Genomic DNA, 19,651 nt, shown 5'->3' on the forward strand with positions numbered 1-19,651 from the left:
GTGTAGTGCACCCCTGGCATATGGAAACCGTGGCTGGATTTGTTTGTTTGGTCAGCTACATATTGAACCTAAACCTCTTCCAGGATACATTCTCACTGCTGCTCGCTTGTTGCCTTCGACTTCATCCAATGATGGAATGAAATGGAATTTATCCGAGCGTGTGAGTTTGCGTACACGTGACTGTGTGTCTGTGAGAAAGAGGAAGGAGAAAGAGAGAAGATCCAAGCCGAAGTGTAATCTCAGTCTAAATTACACAGCCTCCCTGGGGGAAAAGCCCCTCTTCCTGGGGTTAGTCAGTGAATTAAATCATGGTGAGGGCCCCATTTTTCAAAAGTAACCTTTCCGTTGACAGTGTAAGTGGGAGTCGGGCTTTCACTGTAGAGTCCGAGCAGTGGAATTAGTATCTTGCGTGGCGACACCAGTCTCTCAGGGTGTCATTTGCAGGGGCTGCTGCTGCATTTTTCCAGGCCTGCCTGCCTGTCTCAGTGTGCTCACAGCGGAGGAGGCCATCTGCCTCCCTCCCCTCTCGCATCCCTCATTTCTCTCCTCAGCAGTCTCTTCCCAGCAGTTCCCACACAGTTTCCTTCAATGTATTTTTGGTGCATCTCATGAATTTTGGCCCCAGTGTGAGGTTTGTGCACCCAAATCCACATTAACACGCTCGGACTTGAACACGAACGACTCGCCTATTGAAAGATATTCATGCAATCAGTGCGGCTAATGGAGATAAATACACTACATGGCAGGATTAGGCTTGAATTAATCTCTGTTCAACTTAATTAATTAGAAATTTGTCCATCCAAGCCTGTAATGTCAATAGGACATGTTTCAATTAGAGCTACATCGCCTTTTCTAATCTTTTAATTGAACAGAACCGAATGGAGCGAACATGTTCATAAAATGGGATTGTATGCCTCGTATTCATTCTGGCGATAAAGCAACTCTCAGAGGCTGTTTATTACTCAAAGATCAAGCAACTTAACTGATTTATCCCATAATCCATTTACTGTTTCCTGTTTCACTGTTTCCCAGGGTGCTGCTGTAACGTTCCAGCAGCAGCAGCAGCCCAGCGGATGCTATTGCTGGATGTGTGGTGGCTGGTTTAGAAGTGGTCAGTTTCGAAGGTGCCGTATGCATGAATTATGGATCTACAGAGTGCTCCTTTTTTCACACTGTGACCAGCTGAACAAGTACAGCAGTCATTAGTAGAGCCAAACAATGCTTTATTTATTATTTTATTATTCAATATGAGATTTTAAATTACAAACACAAACTACCTTCTTTTAAATGAATGCCACAAATTGCCAAGTGAGTCCCTGGCTAATGCATGCCCACGGAAGCAAATGATCATAATCTGCTTGTTTGTAAAAGCGCCATCTGTGCGATTAAATAGTTTGGTGATGATAGTGTTTTGTGAGGAAGATGTGAGGGATCCTTGCTCCTAAAGGTGTGGTTAATTCTCACCAGTCTGCGTGCCAGTCTGCGTGCCAGCGCGCGCGCGTGCGTGCGTGTGTGTGTGTGGATAGGGGGGTTGTACAGGATGAATTCGGAGTGTCTTCTGAAGAAGGGTTGCCTGGGAGACCAGCCTGGACCCCTCCAAACGTGTCTGTTCTCCCACCACCTCCTCCTCCTCCTCCTCCTCCTCGCTCTCTCTGCTCCGTTTTAAAGGTGCATCAGTAATGGATCCAAAACTATTTCAGGAAAGGCACTTTTTAGTCGGCGGGCGACTCCCTCCATACCTGCAGCTCTGCTCTGTTTTCATAATGCCACAGATCTGTGTTTCGTGTTTCTGCCACAGTCAACATCAAAAGCAAAGAGATACTTTGTGCGTTTGTGTGTGTGTGAGAGAGAGAGAGAGAGAGAGGGGGGGATAAAGGAGGGAGGGGAAGTCGAGAGACACAGATTATGAATGCTGAGATGCAGCGCGCTGAGAGGCACTCAGAGGAACAATTGTCGCGCTATTAAAGTCTGCAAGTGCATTTGTTCGTCTTGTTTACCTTCTCGATCTCTTGATGTCTGAAGACACTGAACGCCAACTTCCTGAAAACCTCGCCATGAAGTGATGCTACGCTCCCCCTCCACCACCGCCCCCCGCCCCCCCAGCCAGCTGAATGACGTCTAGCATGGAAAAGGGGGCTGCAAGCCCGGCGCACACAGTGAATCCCTCGCTGTGACTCATTCATTTTGTATAAATGCGACCGGTTGCGGAGACAGAGAAAGAGCCGGGGCTCTAATTAGCTGCGTTTTTCTTAGCGCTCTGCTCAGTGGACGCGCATTTCGGCTCGAACTGGTCGTTTTCTTTCTTTCTTTTCTTTTCTTTCTTTCTTCTTCTTCTTCTTTTTTTTTCGAAGACTGTGGAGATGATATGCACCCCTGGGAGACAGACACCAGCCGAGCCATCCATGCGCTCCCGTGGAGTTGGTCCGAGCCAGAAGAATGTCACCCACTTCTGCCGGTGCTAATGTCTAAGTATTGATTTCGAGAGCTGGTTCCTGAAAGAAATCTCTGCGTGTTCTGTGGCAGAATTGCTCGCTTCAGGTTGTGAAGACATGTCAGCTTCGTTGCGTTTCTACTCGCGCTTTGGATTTAGTATAAATGGACAAAATTAGGCCATTTCCATCTGCGGCGGGTGCTCGTGTTCTTTTACTGATTATTTTTGACTTATGGATGTAGCCTCCCGCTCCGAGGGACCTGAATCATCGTGAGGGGCTTCACCATTCAACAAGCTGCACCGCTCACTCCTGGCAGCAAAGCGATGGGCGCAGTTTGCCCGAGCCATCCACTGCGTCTCGGTTCTCCAGCCCAGCTTGTTGAATCTCCTCCCTGGTGACAAGAATGGGCTCGTTTTAACAAACTTCTCTGCCTTTCTGGTTCTGTCTTCGGCGGATTGCACACTCCATAATTCCTAAAAGTTGATCATGGCTCGTCCCGGTCCGTGCGTGAAGCTGAGCTCTATATGGAGAATGTTTTGGCTCATGAGGACTGTGGTAGATTTCGCGCTGCCTCAGGAGACTTACGCACCCCATTCAATACGGACCGAGGGGCACCTGACCCTCGGTGGACTGTTCCCGGTGCACGCCAGAGGGGCCGACGGCACGCCGTGCGGAGACCTCAAAAAGGAAAACGGCATCCAGCGGCTTGAGGCCATGATGTACGCTTTGGACCAGATCAACCAGGACGAGCAACTCCTACCCAACATCACCTTAGGCGCCCGGGTGCTGGACACTTGTTCGAGGGATACCTACGCGCTGGAGCAATCTTTAACATTCGTACAAGCCCTGATCACGAAGGACACCTCCGACGTGAGGTGCACGAACGGGGAGCCACCGGTGTTTGTCAAGCCTGAAAAAGTGGTGGGAGTCATCGGAGCCTCGGCGAGTTCTGTATCGATTATGGTTGCCAACATCCTACGCCTCTTTCAGGCAAGTCTTTGAGCGTGTGCAATAGTTTTTGTGGCTTTAAAATAGTGCTTTTTTTCACTGATGTAGCTACAGTTTGTGCAGGTTTGTAGTAAATTCCGCTTTTTAGGGAAGAGTGAAAGTGGTGCGCCTCATTGCTTCCCACCAGATGAGAGCAGGGATGCCATTAGTAGTAAACAAATACACCGTATCCCAATGGGAAAAATGCACTGTTAACAAAAAAAATCTGCTGTTTTTTCAGCTCATATTCTATATATTTGTGCCTTTTCTCTGTATTAAATTCAATGTGTTATATGGCTAATTTTCATCCACACTCCATCTAAAAGCTTGAGAACAAAAGGAAGGTGGAGGGAGTTTGGGTGGTTGTGCCCTCCACTGCCCTGTGAGGATGAGACAGCTGAGTGTGCTGTTGCTTGTCCCCGGTGGTGCTGAAAGAACAGCTCCCGTCTGTTCCAGTCTCACTCCAGAGTCTGGATGAGTGGGAACTGACAGCCTGACACAATCACACCCAAACTCAACAGCCCCCTCCTGAGAATAACAGGCCCGCTTCATGTGATTGCACATGATTATATGAGCCTCTTGCACCACAAAGCTGCAGGCGTTTTTATGAATTGTTTTGAACCTGAAAGCCTGGATGCATGGTTGAGTTGGCTTGCTCTTGTCTGCGGGGGGGGGGGGGGGCTCTTCGAAATGAGCTTGTTCCAAACTCTTTGCACCCTAATTGAGCTCGATGGCTGCGAGTAAATGCAATGAATTTGCGCCGCTAATTTCAAAATGAGTTAGCTCAGGCTTATGGGGGAACACATCTCTATTCCTGTTGGCTGGGAGGCAACGGATAGTGTTGACCCACAGCTGGTGCTGCAGTGGAATGAGAAACACAGCAGGGCACCAATACAGCAGATTAATTATTGAAATCACATCTCCATAGCAAAATATCTAATTACTTGGAATAGCATGTGCACGCGTTTGCAAATGTGCAGGCGGTGGTGTGAAAGCTGGGGAGGCTCATCAGAGCTGCAGCGCTGCTCCTGCTGCTAATGATTCGTGGTTCGCAGACTGTAACTCACAGTCTCGTCATTTTGTTTCAGTTCAATTAGACGAACTATGGGCCTGGCTGTAAGTAGCTGTTTAACTGCATCAAATTGGTTACCATGCTTTTAGCCCCCCTCCTCCTCCATTTGTTTTCACACACGACACACACACACACACACACACACACACACACACACACACACACGCAACACTCTCCTTTTTTACACAGCAGTCATCCTGTGGGATTTTATGGCTCCACTGGCTGGACAATTAGACTGATGGTCCCCACCGCAACCTCGGCTTTGGTTCCGATTCACTCTTCGTCGGCTGCATTAACAAGTTACATTTTTATGTTTTCCAAGTTGGTAAAAACCCTCCAGTTACACTTTGAAGCATCCTCAAAACCCTCATTTGTTGCAGAATGCGAGGGTTGTGAGACAACTTTTTTTTTTTTTTTTTTCATGCAAGCTGTGTAACATCACCACACAGGCTTTTGTAGAAAATTAGGGGGTTTAAAGTGAGTGAGATCATTTCTTAATTTCCTTCCCTTCTTTCCTCCTCACACCAGGTGCACCAGCATGTCTTGTAAGTGTAAAGCAGTGGGAGTGTAGGTGTAGTCCATGTGTGATGTTGTAATTGAGCTTGAGGAAAGCGTGGATTGACAGCAGTTGTCATGCAGCTCCGTCCGTCACTCTGCATATCTTCTCAACCCCCCCAAAAGGTGGATTTAATCACCACGGTCAAATCTGCAAATACATTCAGCCCTTGTCTGAACCTGTTTGCCCTTCAGAACACTTCTTTTTCCTACCAGTGGTGATGATAGTGCTCATAATAAATGATGATAAATTAAATGCGAGGCCACATGACACTGCATAATCAATACATGCCAGAAGTGAGAGCTCCCAGCACATTTACCCTCATTAGTTTTACAGCATTTGATTAGTGTGTGGCATCAAGTTTCTGAGATTATTTTCAACTGCAATCCATCAAGAATTAAACGATTCCAGTCAAAAGCATCTAAACCTTGAGAGAATACCTGTTGAGATGTAATTAAAGACGCAATGCAGATTTTTTTCCCCCCCTTTAAATCAAAGCGAAAGACGGTGCGTTCAATTTCTTGTCTTAGTCGATTTGAATTACATTTGATTAGTGGATATGCTCCGTAACTAAGCAGTTTAATGTACTCTGAAGTGAAATCTTTACACTTCGGCCCGCGGCCGATGACCTCTCCCTGAGCTGTCCTACTTCTTGCTTTGTTCTCAGCGAGTATCATCAGGTCATTTTGCGTCTCACCCCTGCGATAAATGATTAATCAGGGGAAGCTAAACAGTGATTGTAGATTTTATTGCCACGGCGCTAGATATCACGGCTGTCTTTTCAGGACATGAGTAGCTGCTGAACTGTTAATGCAAGGAAATTGACATGAGGGATAGATTTTTCTGAGGACTCAGGAGGGTTGATCAATACTGTTGCCATGGTGAGGCCGATTTGCTGCTAAGATGTTTTTATTTCACTGCCTTTCATGCTGTGTTGGAAATGAGAAGCAACAATGCCACAGGAGAGGGGGGAAAAAAATCAATTAGCCAAAGTTTTGAATTGTTACCAGGAGGTGTGATGACGTGGTGTCTGCACGCGAGCGGCCTGTCATTTTCAAGGAGGACGACACCATAGTTGAAAAGACGGGACAACTTTGTCCATTTGTAAGTCCTGGCCTCTTGAATGAATCATGAAATTGATTTTTCTCCAGATGACATTTACATCAAGGAGTGCAGCTCCGTGTTCTCTGTCGTATCTCTTTTCCCGACGACAAAAAAAAAAAAAGAAAAGAAAAACAGGGCAAAACTTGCAGGTGAACTCCGTCTTGTCCTCCTGTCTGGAGAAGCGGCCCCTTCAGACTAGCTGTCTAAGTGAGGCATTGACGTCCTCTGCTCTCATAGCCCTGACAGGCTCCAGTCGGCTTTTTATCTCTCTTTTTTTTCACGGAATCATCGTTGTGATTGATTTGAAGGAGATTGAAGCCTTGCGGTGTGATCTATTCCGCTGACAGTGGTTAAGACAGACACCAAAGGAATATGAGGGCTGTGTGGGTGTGGGTGTGTGTGTGTTACTTAACAAGTTCTCAAAGTGACACAAGCTGGCAGGGGTCAATTACGTCTGTTTTTCTAAACACAGTTGCCATTTGTACATTGATGCATGCAGCAGAGCAGGTCAATTAGTCACATCCCTGCTGCTGCATTCAGCCCGATCATAGGAGACACGGCTGGTATGTCAAGTGTGCAACATATGAATAGATGCACACGCACACACACGCGTGCATGCAAGAGCACCATTACCATTCTTAAAGGAAGGAAAACACAACTGTCTCGTGGATGTTTCATGATCCACGCCATCGCTTTCGGCTCTTGCATTTTCTCTCCATCGCTCGCTAATTGGCTTTTATTCAGCGTGTGACACAGAGGCCCCACTCAGTATATTTGAACTTCTAACGAGTATCTGAAACACGGCTAACAAAGAAAGTAATTCCACTTCCTCAACTAATGTGATGCTCCCCTCCAAGCTAAGCTTCAGCATCTTACAGTAGTTAACACATAACTAAACTGATGCAAGAGCCAAAACTGACTATAAATAATAGAGTTGCGTTTGTTTTTATATACATATTATTGCATACAGCAGTGAAATGGACTATTATGATGCTTGTGTTTACAATTAGTTGAAAAGGTTTAACAAGAAAGGCTTTCGACTGTGTAACATACAGGATACGAGAAAAGAGAAAGATAAGTTTGATATTTCCAAATTTTCAATTTCCAGAGCGGCTCAGTGGGATTCACCTCGTAAGATGGAAATTGAAAACTTCACTGAATGTTAGTAACCCGAATGATCAGATCTCCGCCCTACTTTGGAAATATTCACAGTGGAGCTTTACTGAATATGAGTCTGTCTGATTTTGCACCTATTCCCAAATGGAACAGATGTCACCATTTTATCATTTTGTATTTATTTATTTTTTTTTTTGCAGTTGCTGGCTAACCATAATCTGCGCACACAATGAAAAAATATTCTTACACTGCCAATCATTCCCATCTTTCCTTTCATTCTACTTGGACGTGACGTCATTTCGATGATAGCTGGTCTTCCTCAGATTGAAGTGAGCACACCTGTATATGTTGATGATCTGTGACGACGTGTCACACATCATCTGTGAATAAGGACAATGTGCTCAGTTATTCAGTCAGCAGGGATGATTACGTGGTACCAATGTGAACATCACATCAACATTACATAAGGAATACAGCGCCCCAGTCCCTGAAGGAGACAGCTTGTGGCTGGAATGGTGCCATGTCTTTGGGAATATTATTTTTGTCAGAAAATTTTCATGCAGAACACAAACTGAACAAATGTTTTCAAAACAAACAACGAAACTCGGTCAACACATTTATCTTCTTCTATTTTATGGTCTAATAAGACTCTTTCCACAAATACCAAAAAATGCCTGGCAGTCTTCAAAGGGTTTATGAGTCATCATTTATTTGTGCTGGTTTTGTAGTACAATTGATCTTGTTCATCAAACTTTCTGCCTTTTGCATTGCACATCTACAAATATAAAAAGTTAGAAGTGGCTGCTCCAACATACACAACTGCTGTATTGCATCAAAAGCTTTTTTTTACAGCAATACTTCCAAAGTGTTGTACTGCTTCCAGAATAGTAAGGAAAAAGAAACTAAAACATAAATGATGATAAAATAAAAGGAAGTTGAGAGGATTGAGGAACTTTAAAAATGAATGGTGTTCTTTTATTATTCTGCCGTGGATGTACTGAATACGTTATCTGTTCTCACTTGTGGTCCTTGAGACTGGGAGCCCTGCTGCTTTTCATTCCAGCCATTTAATCTGACGCTGACTTATGGCGCGGTCAGGCCAGAACTGGCAAGGTGAAGTTTAGTCACACGCTGTGGCAAAAAGCAGGTGGGACGGGAAATAATGTGGGCAGGGTTACAAGCATAAGCTATAAGCGTTAGCATGGCTAACAGGCCAAGAATAGCATTCCACACGCTGAGAAATATACACTTTTCTGTCATTTACTTTATACTTGTCTTTTTTTTACTGTCCTTGTGCTAATAGCCGGTTACACAGCGTGAACCTTCTGCAGCTGCTCCTGTGTTTTAAGCATGCAGCTATCCAAAGAAGGATAGAAACAATCAATACTCACTTAGGGAGAGGTCAATCCCACCTGCTCTTTCAAATTGGCTGACACCGGGGAGTCCCGCTATTTCGCAGGTGAGCGTTCATTCCGATTGAACCCTTCAAAAAGTGAACAAGGCAAGATCAATTCATGGCAAGAAGTGAATTCACCTGTGTCACTGAAATTATGGTGAGCAAATTTTGCTATGAACATGCTATGTGGACTTGGGATGCAGATTGATGTGTGCACTGAAGTTATCTGGTTGCACAGAACGGCGCCAGCGGTCTTGAGTCTGAGCGCCAGGATTGAGCGATAAGGTGCATGGATTTTGATGAGGGCATAGGATGAAATGCAGAAAATAACACAGCCATTATTTTTGCATTTAAATGGGGATGTTTACCGTTTGCAGAGCATGAGCCATACTCCAGGAAAAATTCAGACCTGCGAAGGCGGTGATTAAATACCCACACAGAGAAACGTTGCCCGAGAACCTTTTTCAAATTTCCATTCTTTTGGTCTTTTTGTGAGAAGCGGTGTTGTGAAGAGAGTGCTGTCAGTGGAGCAGGTGCATACAGTACACACAAACACAACACAGTGTGTGCAACTAATGCAATATTAATAAAATGAATAAAATATCCTGGTGTTAGACAAGTTGTCGTTGCTGCTAACATGAGGTCATTGGGTCAGCAGCCTGCCACGGGAAGAGGATGTGAAACCACGCATGCCATGTCTTGGTTATTCCCACAGGCCTGGGGGGATGGTGCACTTTATTATTCAGCTACGTGATAGCGTGCTATGTGACTAAATGCGTGAAAACACAGCGACTGCATTCTTATTCCGTTGTTCATTTGCTCTCAGGCATTTTAGTTTGCGTGTGATAAGTCCACTTACAGCTGGTAAATATTGATTCAGTATCCTAAATGAGGTGTCATCCCCGCTGCCGTCATCTTTGCTTGACGATTGCAGCAGCCCGACGCTCCCAGTCAGGCCCATTTTCTCCCAGTGCGTCAGACGAGGGAAGAGGGCACCTGCTTAAAAGCTTAGCTGTGCTCACATTGAGGTCACACCAGCGTTCCTTCAAAAGTTATTGTCGGCATGACTGTAAAATGTGACAAGAATAGCACTCTTAGACTTTGTTGGAAGTTTTCTGCAGTTTATCTGGCGAGCAGAAGGAGCCAGAGAAGAGGAAACCCCATTACGTCCGATCCTCTTACGGGGATGAGTGGAGAAGCATGAGGAGGTCTCTGCTGGCTGCTGGTCGGCCTCTCACTCATCCCTCCAAAAGGAAAAAATGCCCCCGTCGTTGTGCTGTCGTGTGAGCTGAAAGGCATTTTCACAGGGCTCATTGTAGTTTGTTTCAACACAGTGATCTGTGATCCATGCAACATTCTGGACAGAGTCTGAATTACAAAGTCCCTCAGCCATAGTAGACTTCTGTGCTATGTGACTAAGTAACATACATGTCTGCTTTCGCTGTAGAAAACCTCATAGGAGCACAAAATGTCTATATAGATCAATAGGAAATCTGCCTTTTTAATATGATCTGGTTTTCTCAGGCAAACTCTGCTTCTCACAGTTTCTCCAATCCTTGTGTATGAGTTGAGTGAGTTTGTTAAAAGGCTGCTCGTAGTCTGACTGTGAGAGTCTGCTGCGTCAAAAGGAGGCATGTGTTGTGGCTCCTCTCAGACCTGGATTCCGTGCTTTGTTCTCTGTTTTATCGCTTTCTCAACACTTTTCCCATCTGGCTCTGAAATCACACGGCACCTTAGAAATTAGATTGCACTTAAGACTAATCCTGTGGATCTAGTTGTCAGGGAGAATTCCCTCTCAGCACATAAACAGTGTTGCATTTTAAGGGAAAAGGGAACAAACTGATGGAAACGAGAGCCACACTGACGGCTCTGTGATTTTAGTGTGTAGCAGGTATTATGTACCACGTTCACCATCTTAGTTTAGCATATTAGCATGCTAACCTTTACTAATTGGCACTAAATGCATGAGCAACCACAATTGACCACAGATAGCTCAAGCCTGTGCTAATAAGACAAAGAGTCTAGTGGCTCTATGAGGCTGTACTTGAGGCACTGTGGTACTTTAAGCTAAATGCTAAGCATACTAGCATGCTTGCGATGACAATGCTGCTGATGTTCAGATGATATAATATTAATGCTCACCATCTTTCTTTAGCATGTTAGCATGCTAAGATTTGCTGATTAGCTTTAGCTACAAAGTATTGCTGAGGCTGATGAGAATGTCGACAGTGTTGCAGGTATTTGATCATAAAGTATTGGACACTTGATGATGGAACTAAAGGAGTTATTAATCATCCTTTTGATAACACAAATGTGTGGAACCAATTTCATGATAATCCACCCAATAACTGTTGAGAAATTTCAGTCAGAACCACAAATGTCAACTGCATGGCAGCACCTGATGAAAAGTCTGGATGATTTATCCTCTTTCTGAACCATGATTGTCTGCACAAAATTGCATGGAAGTCTATATTTTAGACATATTTCAGTCTGGACCAAAGTGGTCAACCCACAGATCATAGCCGTCTAAAGCCACACGGCTGGCATGACTCATAAACAACAGCTTTGTATTCAGAGTCTGCACATGGATACACCCATTTTCAGCGTCTCACTCAGTTCCCACAGTTAAGGCTAACAGCCACGTGTATGCAAAAAGACTAATCCAACAATAACTTAAAACACAGTGAACTTTGTGCAGCGTGTGCTGCCAACTTAAAAGGGACAGGAGGACCACTGCTCACATGGCTTTCTTGCTGTCCCTGGAGGCTGGTGGCACGAGGCTCTGTTTAGACTGCATGTCCATGTGAGGGCTTTAATGTAGATAGGCATGCCACTGAAGAGCAGCAAGAAATAGACAAGGAGTCACCGCACGCCAGCTTGAGCTGCAAGAGAGGGCAGAGAAACCACAGTGGTCCTTTGTCTACAGTGTTTATATTTTCCCAGTTACCTCTTGTGTATTGAGCAATGCAGATATAGTTGTTTCACTTTTAAGAGCTCCGGTTTCAACATTGTTTCTGGACACGGATATTTGCTGTTGCATTTTTAAAAATAATGTTTTAATGAAGTCCGCACTGCAATCAAATTCCCATTCACCGCAATTGTTTTGGGCTGGAGGCAGACAGTGATGAAAAAAGTATCCTCATCCTTCACAATGAAGCAAAACTCACCCTGCGTTTGTTGTTATTATTATATTATTGTACTCGTGCATTATGTCTAGTTACTCAAAATGGCATTTTAGGATGGAGCTAATTCCAAAAACTTCATATTTTGCTGTGAAGATTAATCTAAATCTAAATCTCAAAATTGCATACTTTCATACAGTACTAGTAGTAGTAATCGCAGTAAATGTACTTAGTTACTTTCCAACACTGATGGTGGATATTTAAAAACCTGATCAAATTAGACCAAAGCAAGCTTTATGTCTCGATACCACTCGAGGTAAGTGATCCATATAAAATATGTCAAATTCAACATCTGTGTTTATATGTGCTCAAGTGTGTTTCGGTGCATTTGTGTGTGTGCGCCTTTGTTTGTATCTGAGATGTCAGGGCTCAGTGGGCTCTCTCACAGTATACATAATAAACTGTCATTGGGATTCATTCCTTGTCCTTCAGTGGTGTTATTACAGCAGGGCCTGAGGGTGCATCAGTTGCTAACAACAGATAGTAATATATAACCATTATATCAGCCAACACAGTGCGGACCTTTACGGGAAGACTAAATTATTAGAGTGCAGCATGGGCCTCGGGTAGTTCCGCTAAAATACCTGTTGATTTTACATGCGAAAATGAAAGAGTGGAACTTTGCAGTTTCATTAGCTTCAATTTCATTTTGTCTGTATTTCCCTCGAGATAATGTTAGGCGAGTGTGTTTTTTTTTCTTCTTGTTTTTTCCTGGCTGGCTCTGCAGTGGTGTGTGAGCGCTGTTTGAACAAATTTGTGTGTCTCTGCTCTTTTGAGCTTGAAATGTATACTGTGCCGCAGCAGCCGGAGCATACATAAAAAATCGGTTGACAGGATAACTGTTTTCAGATGCTAATCCCGTGGAATTTCAAGTGCTCTCTGAAACGCCTGCATCTGACAGTTACATTGATTTGGGGGAAGACCTCTATCACCTCTGACATTTTGGAAATTAGAGAAGATCTTTCCTTTCAAATTGGGGTTGCTTAAACTGCAATTGACTGCCGGACAGACGCTATCGGTGACAGGATGGAGTGTTTTTAAACTGCCTTATCAGTGTTAGAACGCTCACATGTGGTCGACATCGAGCCTCGGAGGATCAATAGCGTGTCATTTATCAATGGATTATGCATAGAGCTGTCATGCACTCTGTACCTGGAGGTCGAAGGCCAATCAAACGTGAAATTTCCAGTTAGATATTCTGAGGCGTTGGGAGGCTAAACCATCTCCTGGCACTCCTGCCATTGGACAATGTACGTATGTAATATTTAGGAAGGCTAAATAAGTTTCGTTTGAAAATAATTATTGTACAATCCTGATCTACTCGTCTTCCAGTTACTTAATTTTCCATACTGAAGATTTTCCTGTTAAAGCCTGTATGTGTGTATTGGTATTATGTTGTTGGGATGAGGTTGACCTGTAAATTTCTTGGCTAAGACTTGGTTTCTGACAGTGCGGGTGGGGTTAAGCATGTCTTGGTTATGGTTAAGGTTGGAACAAGTCCCCAGAGAATTCATGTAATGCTCATTTATGCTTGACACAAATGGATAACAGCCTGCCGTAGACACCGACGGCGTAGGTTTTTGTTTATGTACCAGTGTTAGATTTCACTCGTTCACGGCACCACTGCAGCACTAGAAGGACTTATTGTATGTGTTCAGGCCACATGTTGTTTTTGTTTGCAGTCTCCACAGTAACTGTTGTTTATATTCATTCATTCTCTTTGTGATATGGAGCAACGGCAGGCGGCGCGAATGCTTATACAGTCGAACTGGAGTTCCATCAGGGTTAAATGCCTATTCCACCTTCTCTCATTACCTGAAGAGGAGGCTGCTGCCCCACTCAGTCGCCCTGTTTACATTCATTCATTCACTGTGATGGAGAGCAGGGGCTGCAGTGAGCAGGGGGTTTGCGGTGGACATGTCTTTGCTAGATGTTTGTTACTGCAGAGTCTTTCTTCAAATGCATTTTGTCTCCACTATCAACAATCTTCACCAGCATCTAAAACTTGTAGTGCAAAATCACTGTTCTCGAGGTCTCTACATGTTGTCTCTGTAGCCCTAAAGTGGGCACTTATTAAAAGGCACACTTCAGGTATGACGAACCCTACAACATAGCTTGGGCAGTTACATGCTGTAAGTCAAGGCATATGACAAAAACAAGTGTTTGTGTGTGTGTGTGTACACTCGCAATGATTATTACATGGGCTCATTTCTTTGGGGACAAAAAGCTGATCCCCACAATGTTAACCATTAGGTTTAGAAATCGGTTAAGGCCACTCTTAGGATTAGGTTGAGTTTGATGGGTTGAGGTTGGGCTCTAATACCTCCAGGCAACAAATCTCCAGTGTCCAGCTAAGCAATAAAAATGTGTGTGTGTGTGTGTTTTAGGGTGGCAATAATCCCACGCTCCCAGCACTCTGCAATTTTCCTGTTCCTATGCACGGTTGGAGCTGCATCACACCTTCTTGTTTTGGGAACACAGAGGTTATGATTTTGTTCTCTAATGAATATGAAATAAAGAACTACATAAACACAAGGCACTTGAATGCACTCACTGCGGCTCATAGCACAAATGGCTCGGAAGAGCCTCGACTTTTCTTGCTGCTAAGATTCTTATGTTAAAATTCTAATCATAATCAATAATAATCATAGGCTGTTCACATAACGCGCTCTTGCTGTATGCATAGGTCCAGCTTCAATAACACGCTATGAAGGAATTTTCCTTCTCTGAACCCTGTCATGTTTTTTTATTGGTGCTTGAATCACATTCCTGAGGCTGATGGTGAGAAGCTCTTGAAAATACAGAATGTATATATAAAAACTACTTGATATACCTCACATATAAAGTACTTCATGAATAGTACATTTCATGCATTTTTAGTATGCATGTAAGTATGCATTTAAGGTCTTATTTCAGCTCATTTGACAGATTGTGTTATGGCAGACCTGAGATCCACAGGAGCTGTTTTGAGAAAGTTGAATGTTGATGCTCTTGTTGAAAATAAAGATAACCCTTCAGTAGTGATGTGTGACAGTTCCATTGTATTCGGCAGGGCCCGTTCCTGTTTCGGCTGGTTAACTTGTCTGAGGGTAATTGTCTGATCTGGCGTCTGTTGCGCTTCTCTGATTCTGGCTCTGAATTCATGTCAGCGTGCAGCCTTCTGACACTTCGTTTCACTTCTTGCGGGTGGAAGTTATGTGAAATGTGCGTGTCACAAAAACGCATTCCACATAAATCCTCTTTATCCATTAGTCGAGACACTTGCTCTGATGAATCATGATCTCAGTGACAATGAGAGTCTGTTTACACAGAATAGCTCCATCTGAAAGACTGTGTCCGCTTCTTTGAGAGTTGGCATGTTATGAAGTACGGCACTGGAAAAAGCCTCTTGTGCTCGTTGGACAATCGTCACTTGTTCTGGCTGCGTGTTCTCTGTGTGTCTGGCTCAGTGTGTTGCTGAGAAGACTACCGGGTCAGACGCCCTCAGTGATGCACTACACCAGCAGTAAGGAGCAGAGTCTATGGGTGGCCAGGTCATGACAGGACACAGGATAATATCCATCAGCGTGAGCGTGAGTGTGAGCTGCAGGGTGGGAGGACAGCTACTATTCTTTATACCTTGCTGCTCGAGAGCACATAACAATATACTGCTGACTGGCAGTAGCAGTAGTCGTCCGCCAAAGGTTCAAGGATCAAACCAAACCATACCATAGGATCATTACATATTGTTTTTATTGTACCTACATACTTTTTCTACTGTGTTATATATTTTCTACTGTGCAATTGTACAAAACACTGTATTGTATTTATTGTCTATTTATTCTTTTTCTTTTTTGTTTTTCTTCTTACATCTCCTTTTTATTCTTACTATTAATGCGATCTGTAACATCTTAATTTCCCCGGCGTGTGATCAATAAAGTTATATCTTATCTTACCTTACCTTATCATATCAAATCTTATCAGTGTGTTTGCCTGATGTTACTTTATCTTTGTGTAGTAATGCAGTTAAAGTGCAGATATATAATTTGATGGACAAAAATTAGTGCAGACCTGATGTTCACTGTGATGGATTACACAGCTCCAATATATTTTTTAATTGCACAAAAATCAATAGAAGACAATGGATGTCTATAATGGTAAAAAAAAGACAAGCTTTAAAAATTCTAAAACACAGCAGCATGTTTGCTAGATGATTAGCTGCGATATGAACAGCACATAATTAGTAGTAAATGGGCTAAAACTTGTAAAACCCCTGGTATGCTCCTTTAAAGTACATTAAATAAAGTAATGAGTGGTGTAAATTCCATTGATCAACTGTAGTCAGTAGAATTAAGCTTAAAATAAAGCCCCAAAAACCAGATAAGTATCTGCCAAGACTGTCTACAGTCACACAGCTCTGTGAGGCACATGCAAACATGCACTCAATGACAATGCTAACATGGTGATGTTTAGCAGGTAAAATGTTGACCAAGTTCACAGTCGTAGTTTAGCATTTTAGTGAACATTTGCTAATAAACACCAAACACGAAGAACAGCTGTGGCTGATGGCAGTGTTATTCATTTTGCAGTTATTTAGTCATTAACTAAAGTACTCAACAAATTACGGTTTGCACCTAATGATGGCGCTAGATGAAAAGTCAGTCATTACAATCCATCCTGATGGGGACATGAATGTCTATGCTGACTTTCATGGCATTCCATCCGATAGTTGACCCTAAACCACAAATATCAACCTCATGGTGGCGCTATAGCAATAGCTAGAGGATCAGCAAAGTCATTAGCGTTCATTCTCTGTGGACCATCTGCAAAATTTAATTGCATGCCATCCAGATATTGAGATGTTTCGTAGGATCAGAGAATTCCTAAAATTGAATGATTATCATACTTGTTGAGCTATTTCAGCACGGCTAAAAGAAGAACTTTAATTTGCAAAACTAACCAGGACCTTATCTCCTCATCCACTTTTCTTCTACAGTTAGAAAACTTTTCACTTTACAAGTTCTTGCCTCAAGCATTAAAATGCAACAGAATTTTAACCACTGGGAGACCATACATTCTTGATTTTACCATTTACAAGATTTTCTTTTGACTTTTTGATCGTATTGAAAACATCTTGCTGTGGTCTGACTCCTCGCAGAACTTTTACTTCCTCAAGAGTCGCCCTCGGCCTCAGAGCCTCAGGCTCAGTGCGACTGTCTAAACAGAAGAAGAAAAGTGACTGTGCTGTTGCCATTAGGACCTAAAGACTGAAGGAACTTTATTGTCCTGATCAGAGCCTGCCAGGCTGTGGCTGTGTACCTCCACAAACAAGTTCCACCAGTCAGAATGCTTCAGGTTACAGATGGTTAATGTGAGGGACTGTTAAAGTCTGCCAACCCAGCGAAGGAGGCGAGATTTGTATAAAGCCTTGGAGGAAGGTCTTTCCTGTGCAGCTTAACTCAGGGAATTAAACTCCTATAGTTGACTGTGAAGTGGCCTCCCTTGAAGACTTTCTTTTTGTTTAACCACATTCAAGGTTGTCTTTCAAATCCCTTTTATTAGGCAGCATTATAACCGGATGTTTTTCATTTTTCCTGCTTGTAGTTTTATCCTGCTATATGCTCAACGTTTTATCTGTTTCTGGATTTGTTTGTTTATTTCGTCATTTGTTTTTCCATTTCCTTTCAACTACTTTTATTGTGAACGTGTTTTCTACTTTTATTGCCCTTTCATACATTTTAATGTTCTTTGTTATTATGCCACTTTTGTAAAGCCCCGGTCGACGAGTGTGAATGTCTTACGGTGAATGGCAGTTTAAGCAGCTAATCCTGCTTATTTCCTGTAACATAAGAATATCAGCTCTGCCTAAAATTCACTATGGCGGCGTGCGTGCATCTCCAAGAGCCTCCCATGAAAATCATTGCAGTTACCACGCTGCATGGTACAATCTGTGAAAACAAAACAACAGGCATTACATCAGTTTGAGCTATTCAAATACATGCGAGAGACGATGGCAGGAAAGTGTACTCATCTGCACGTTCTTGTTCGCATTTGCATCCCCTCTGACACAAAGATCTATACAGGCTGACAGTGGATTTGGCGTGTGTCGTGAATGCAGGTGTTGCTGATAGGATGCTATAATCTCTCTGGGAGAGGTTCAAGGACGCACTACAGACAATGCCAAGCGAGTGGATAACTGCCCATTAAAACATTCTCTTCTTAACTGGTACATATATCTCAAATGCATGGCATCAAGTGGGGGCTCAGACGCACTAACAGAAGGAATAGGATATCTGTGATATTTTCCACTGCTGTGATCAGTACGTAATTACATGCCCCTGCTAAAGAATTCTTTGTGAGGAGCAGACAGAAGAGAGATAAGATCGAGGAGGCTCGCCTGCATTGTCTGCGCTATTAGGGGAGAAATGGGCCTGGTGACGATGCTCTGTCGAGTCTGAAGTGAGAGCTATACAGGGAGAGATGGGGGATAGTACGGAGGGGATCATTGGAATGCAGGTCAGAGTGTTGCAGGTGCACAGCTGACAATGAATGTGTCAGATCCTCCGTGCTCCAGGTGTAGGTGGGAGAAAGATGCGCCTATGGTCGCTCTTTTTTGAATGTCAGTGGCACATTCATATTGCTCAGAGCAGTGAGTCAGAGCCGGGATGTGGAGATTTTGCACACGCCGACAATCCTCAAAAACCAGCAACATTTGTATTCGTATGCCTCTCGTGAAAGATCATTCTTGTTTTTCTCTCGCTTAAGACATAATAGCATGCATATTTCAGTATTGGTTTATTGATATTTCAGATGTCTCTGAGCGAAAAAATAAAGTTATCATGCAGGCTGCAGAGAACACAGCAGAGAAAATAAAGCTGCGTCCAGTGCACTTTGCAGGCAGGAAAAATCAATACAGCCATCTGTAATGTGAGACCCTGTGGATATAAAGGAATACATTTGATAACACTTAGTCATAAACCTGCAGGCTATGTTTTATTCTTACCGTGACTCCGTGAGTTTCTGTCACACCAGGAGAGCACACAGCACAGCCACGGTGATCAAGGCTGCTCGGCTGAACTCCATTGTTCTCTGCAGGGCCTCGCTTTGTGTGAAGCCTAAGTCAAAAGAAGCTTTACAAAATGACTTGAAGAGATACTGTATCTCTACAAAATATCTCTCATGAGCTGACTGCATGAGAGCTCGACTGTCATGCCAGCTTGAGAGGCAAGATCCTCAAGTCAGTAGGCTCCATGTATGACATGTATTTGTAAAAGCAACACTACACCTGTACAGCACACCCCATGCAGTAGATGTTGGGCCTCTCCTTGGTGCAGACTCTTCTCCAATGAGGCTTTGAGGGCTATTTGATTTTGGGAAACGATTATCTCTTTGAAACACCAATAGAGTTGAAATAGCAGTCTGTTTACCAGATGGAAAGATGGAGGTCGGTCAGGTTGCCTTTGTGAGCGATCCACACTTTCCTCCCACGCTTCGGCTCTACTCTACTGTGTGGCTCTCCTGGTCAAATATCTGATTTGTGAGTCATACCTAGCCTCTATACCCATGGAGGAACATGCTGGTTGTCTTAAAATACACTCTGGCAGGGCAGCCATGCAAGAGCTCAGGCCCGGCGCAGAGCGCTGGAGCCGCCCAGGGGACTGGCACAGAGTGAGCGGGAGAGACGGAGGGTGAGGGAATCAACTGGGAAAAAGAGAAGTGGGTGGAAAGAAGGAGACGGTGGAAGGTCGTGTTAGATAAAGGATTATGAAAGCCCAACTTTCTGTCATGTAACACCAAGGCTAGTTCAGCAGTGTGGGCAACTCTGAA

At 43.6% G+C, this 19,651-nt stretch overlaps 1 protein-coding gene across 1 annotated transcript in view; it reads left to right on the forward strand.

The window, feature by feature from the left end:
- Positions 1 to 1,067: 1,067 nt before the first annotated feature.
- LOC121612519 (metabotropic glutamate receptor 7-like) overlaps positions 1,068 to 19,651 on the forward strand; it is a 63,450-nt gene continuing 44,866 nt past the window's right edge. Inside the window, exons 1-2 of the mRNA XM_041945447.1 lie at positions 1,068 to 1,088; positions 3,042 to 3,422. Of these exons, the coding sequence (XP_041801381.1) occupies positions 1,074 to 1,088; positions 3,042 to 3,422 (396 nt within the window). The 5' untranslated portion in view covers positions 1,068 to 1,073. The remainder of the gene's footprint in view (positions 1,089 to 3,041; positions 3,423 to 19,651) is intronic.

This window comes from Chelmon rostratus, chromosome 10, assembly GCF_017976325.1.
Source record: "Chelmon rostratus isolate fCheRos1 chromosome 10, fCheRos1.pri, whole genome shotgun sequence".
NCBI lineage: Eukaryota > Metazoa > Chordata > Actinopteri > Chaetodontiformes > Chaetodontidae > Chelmon > Chelmon rostratus.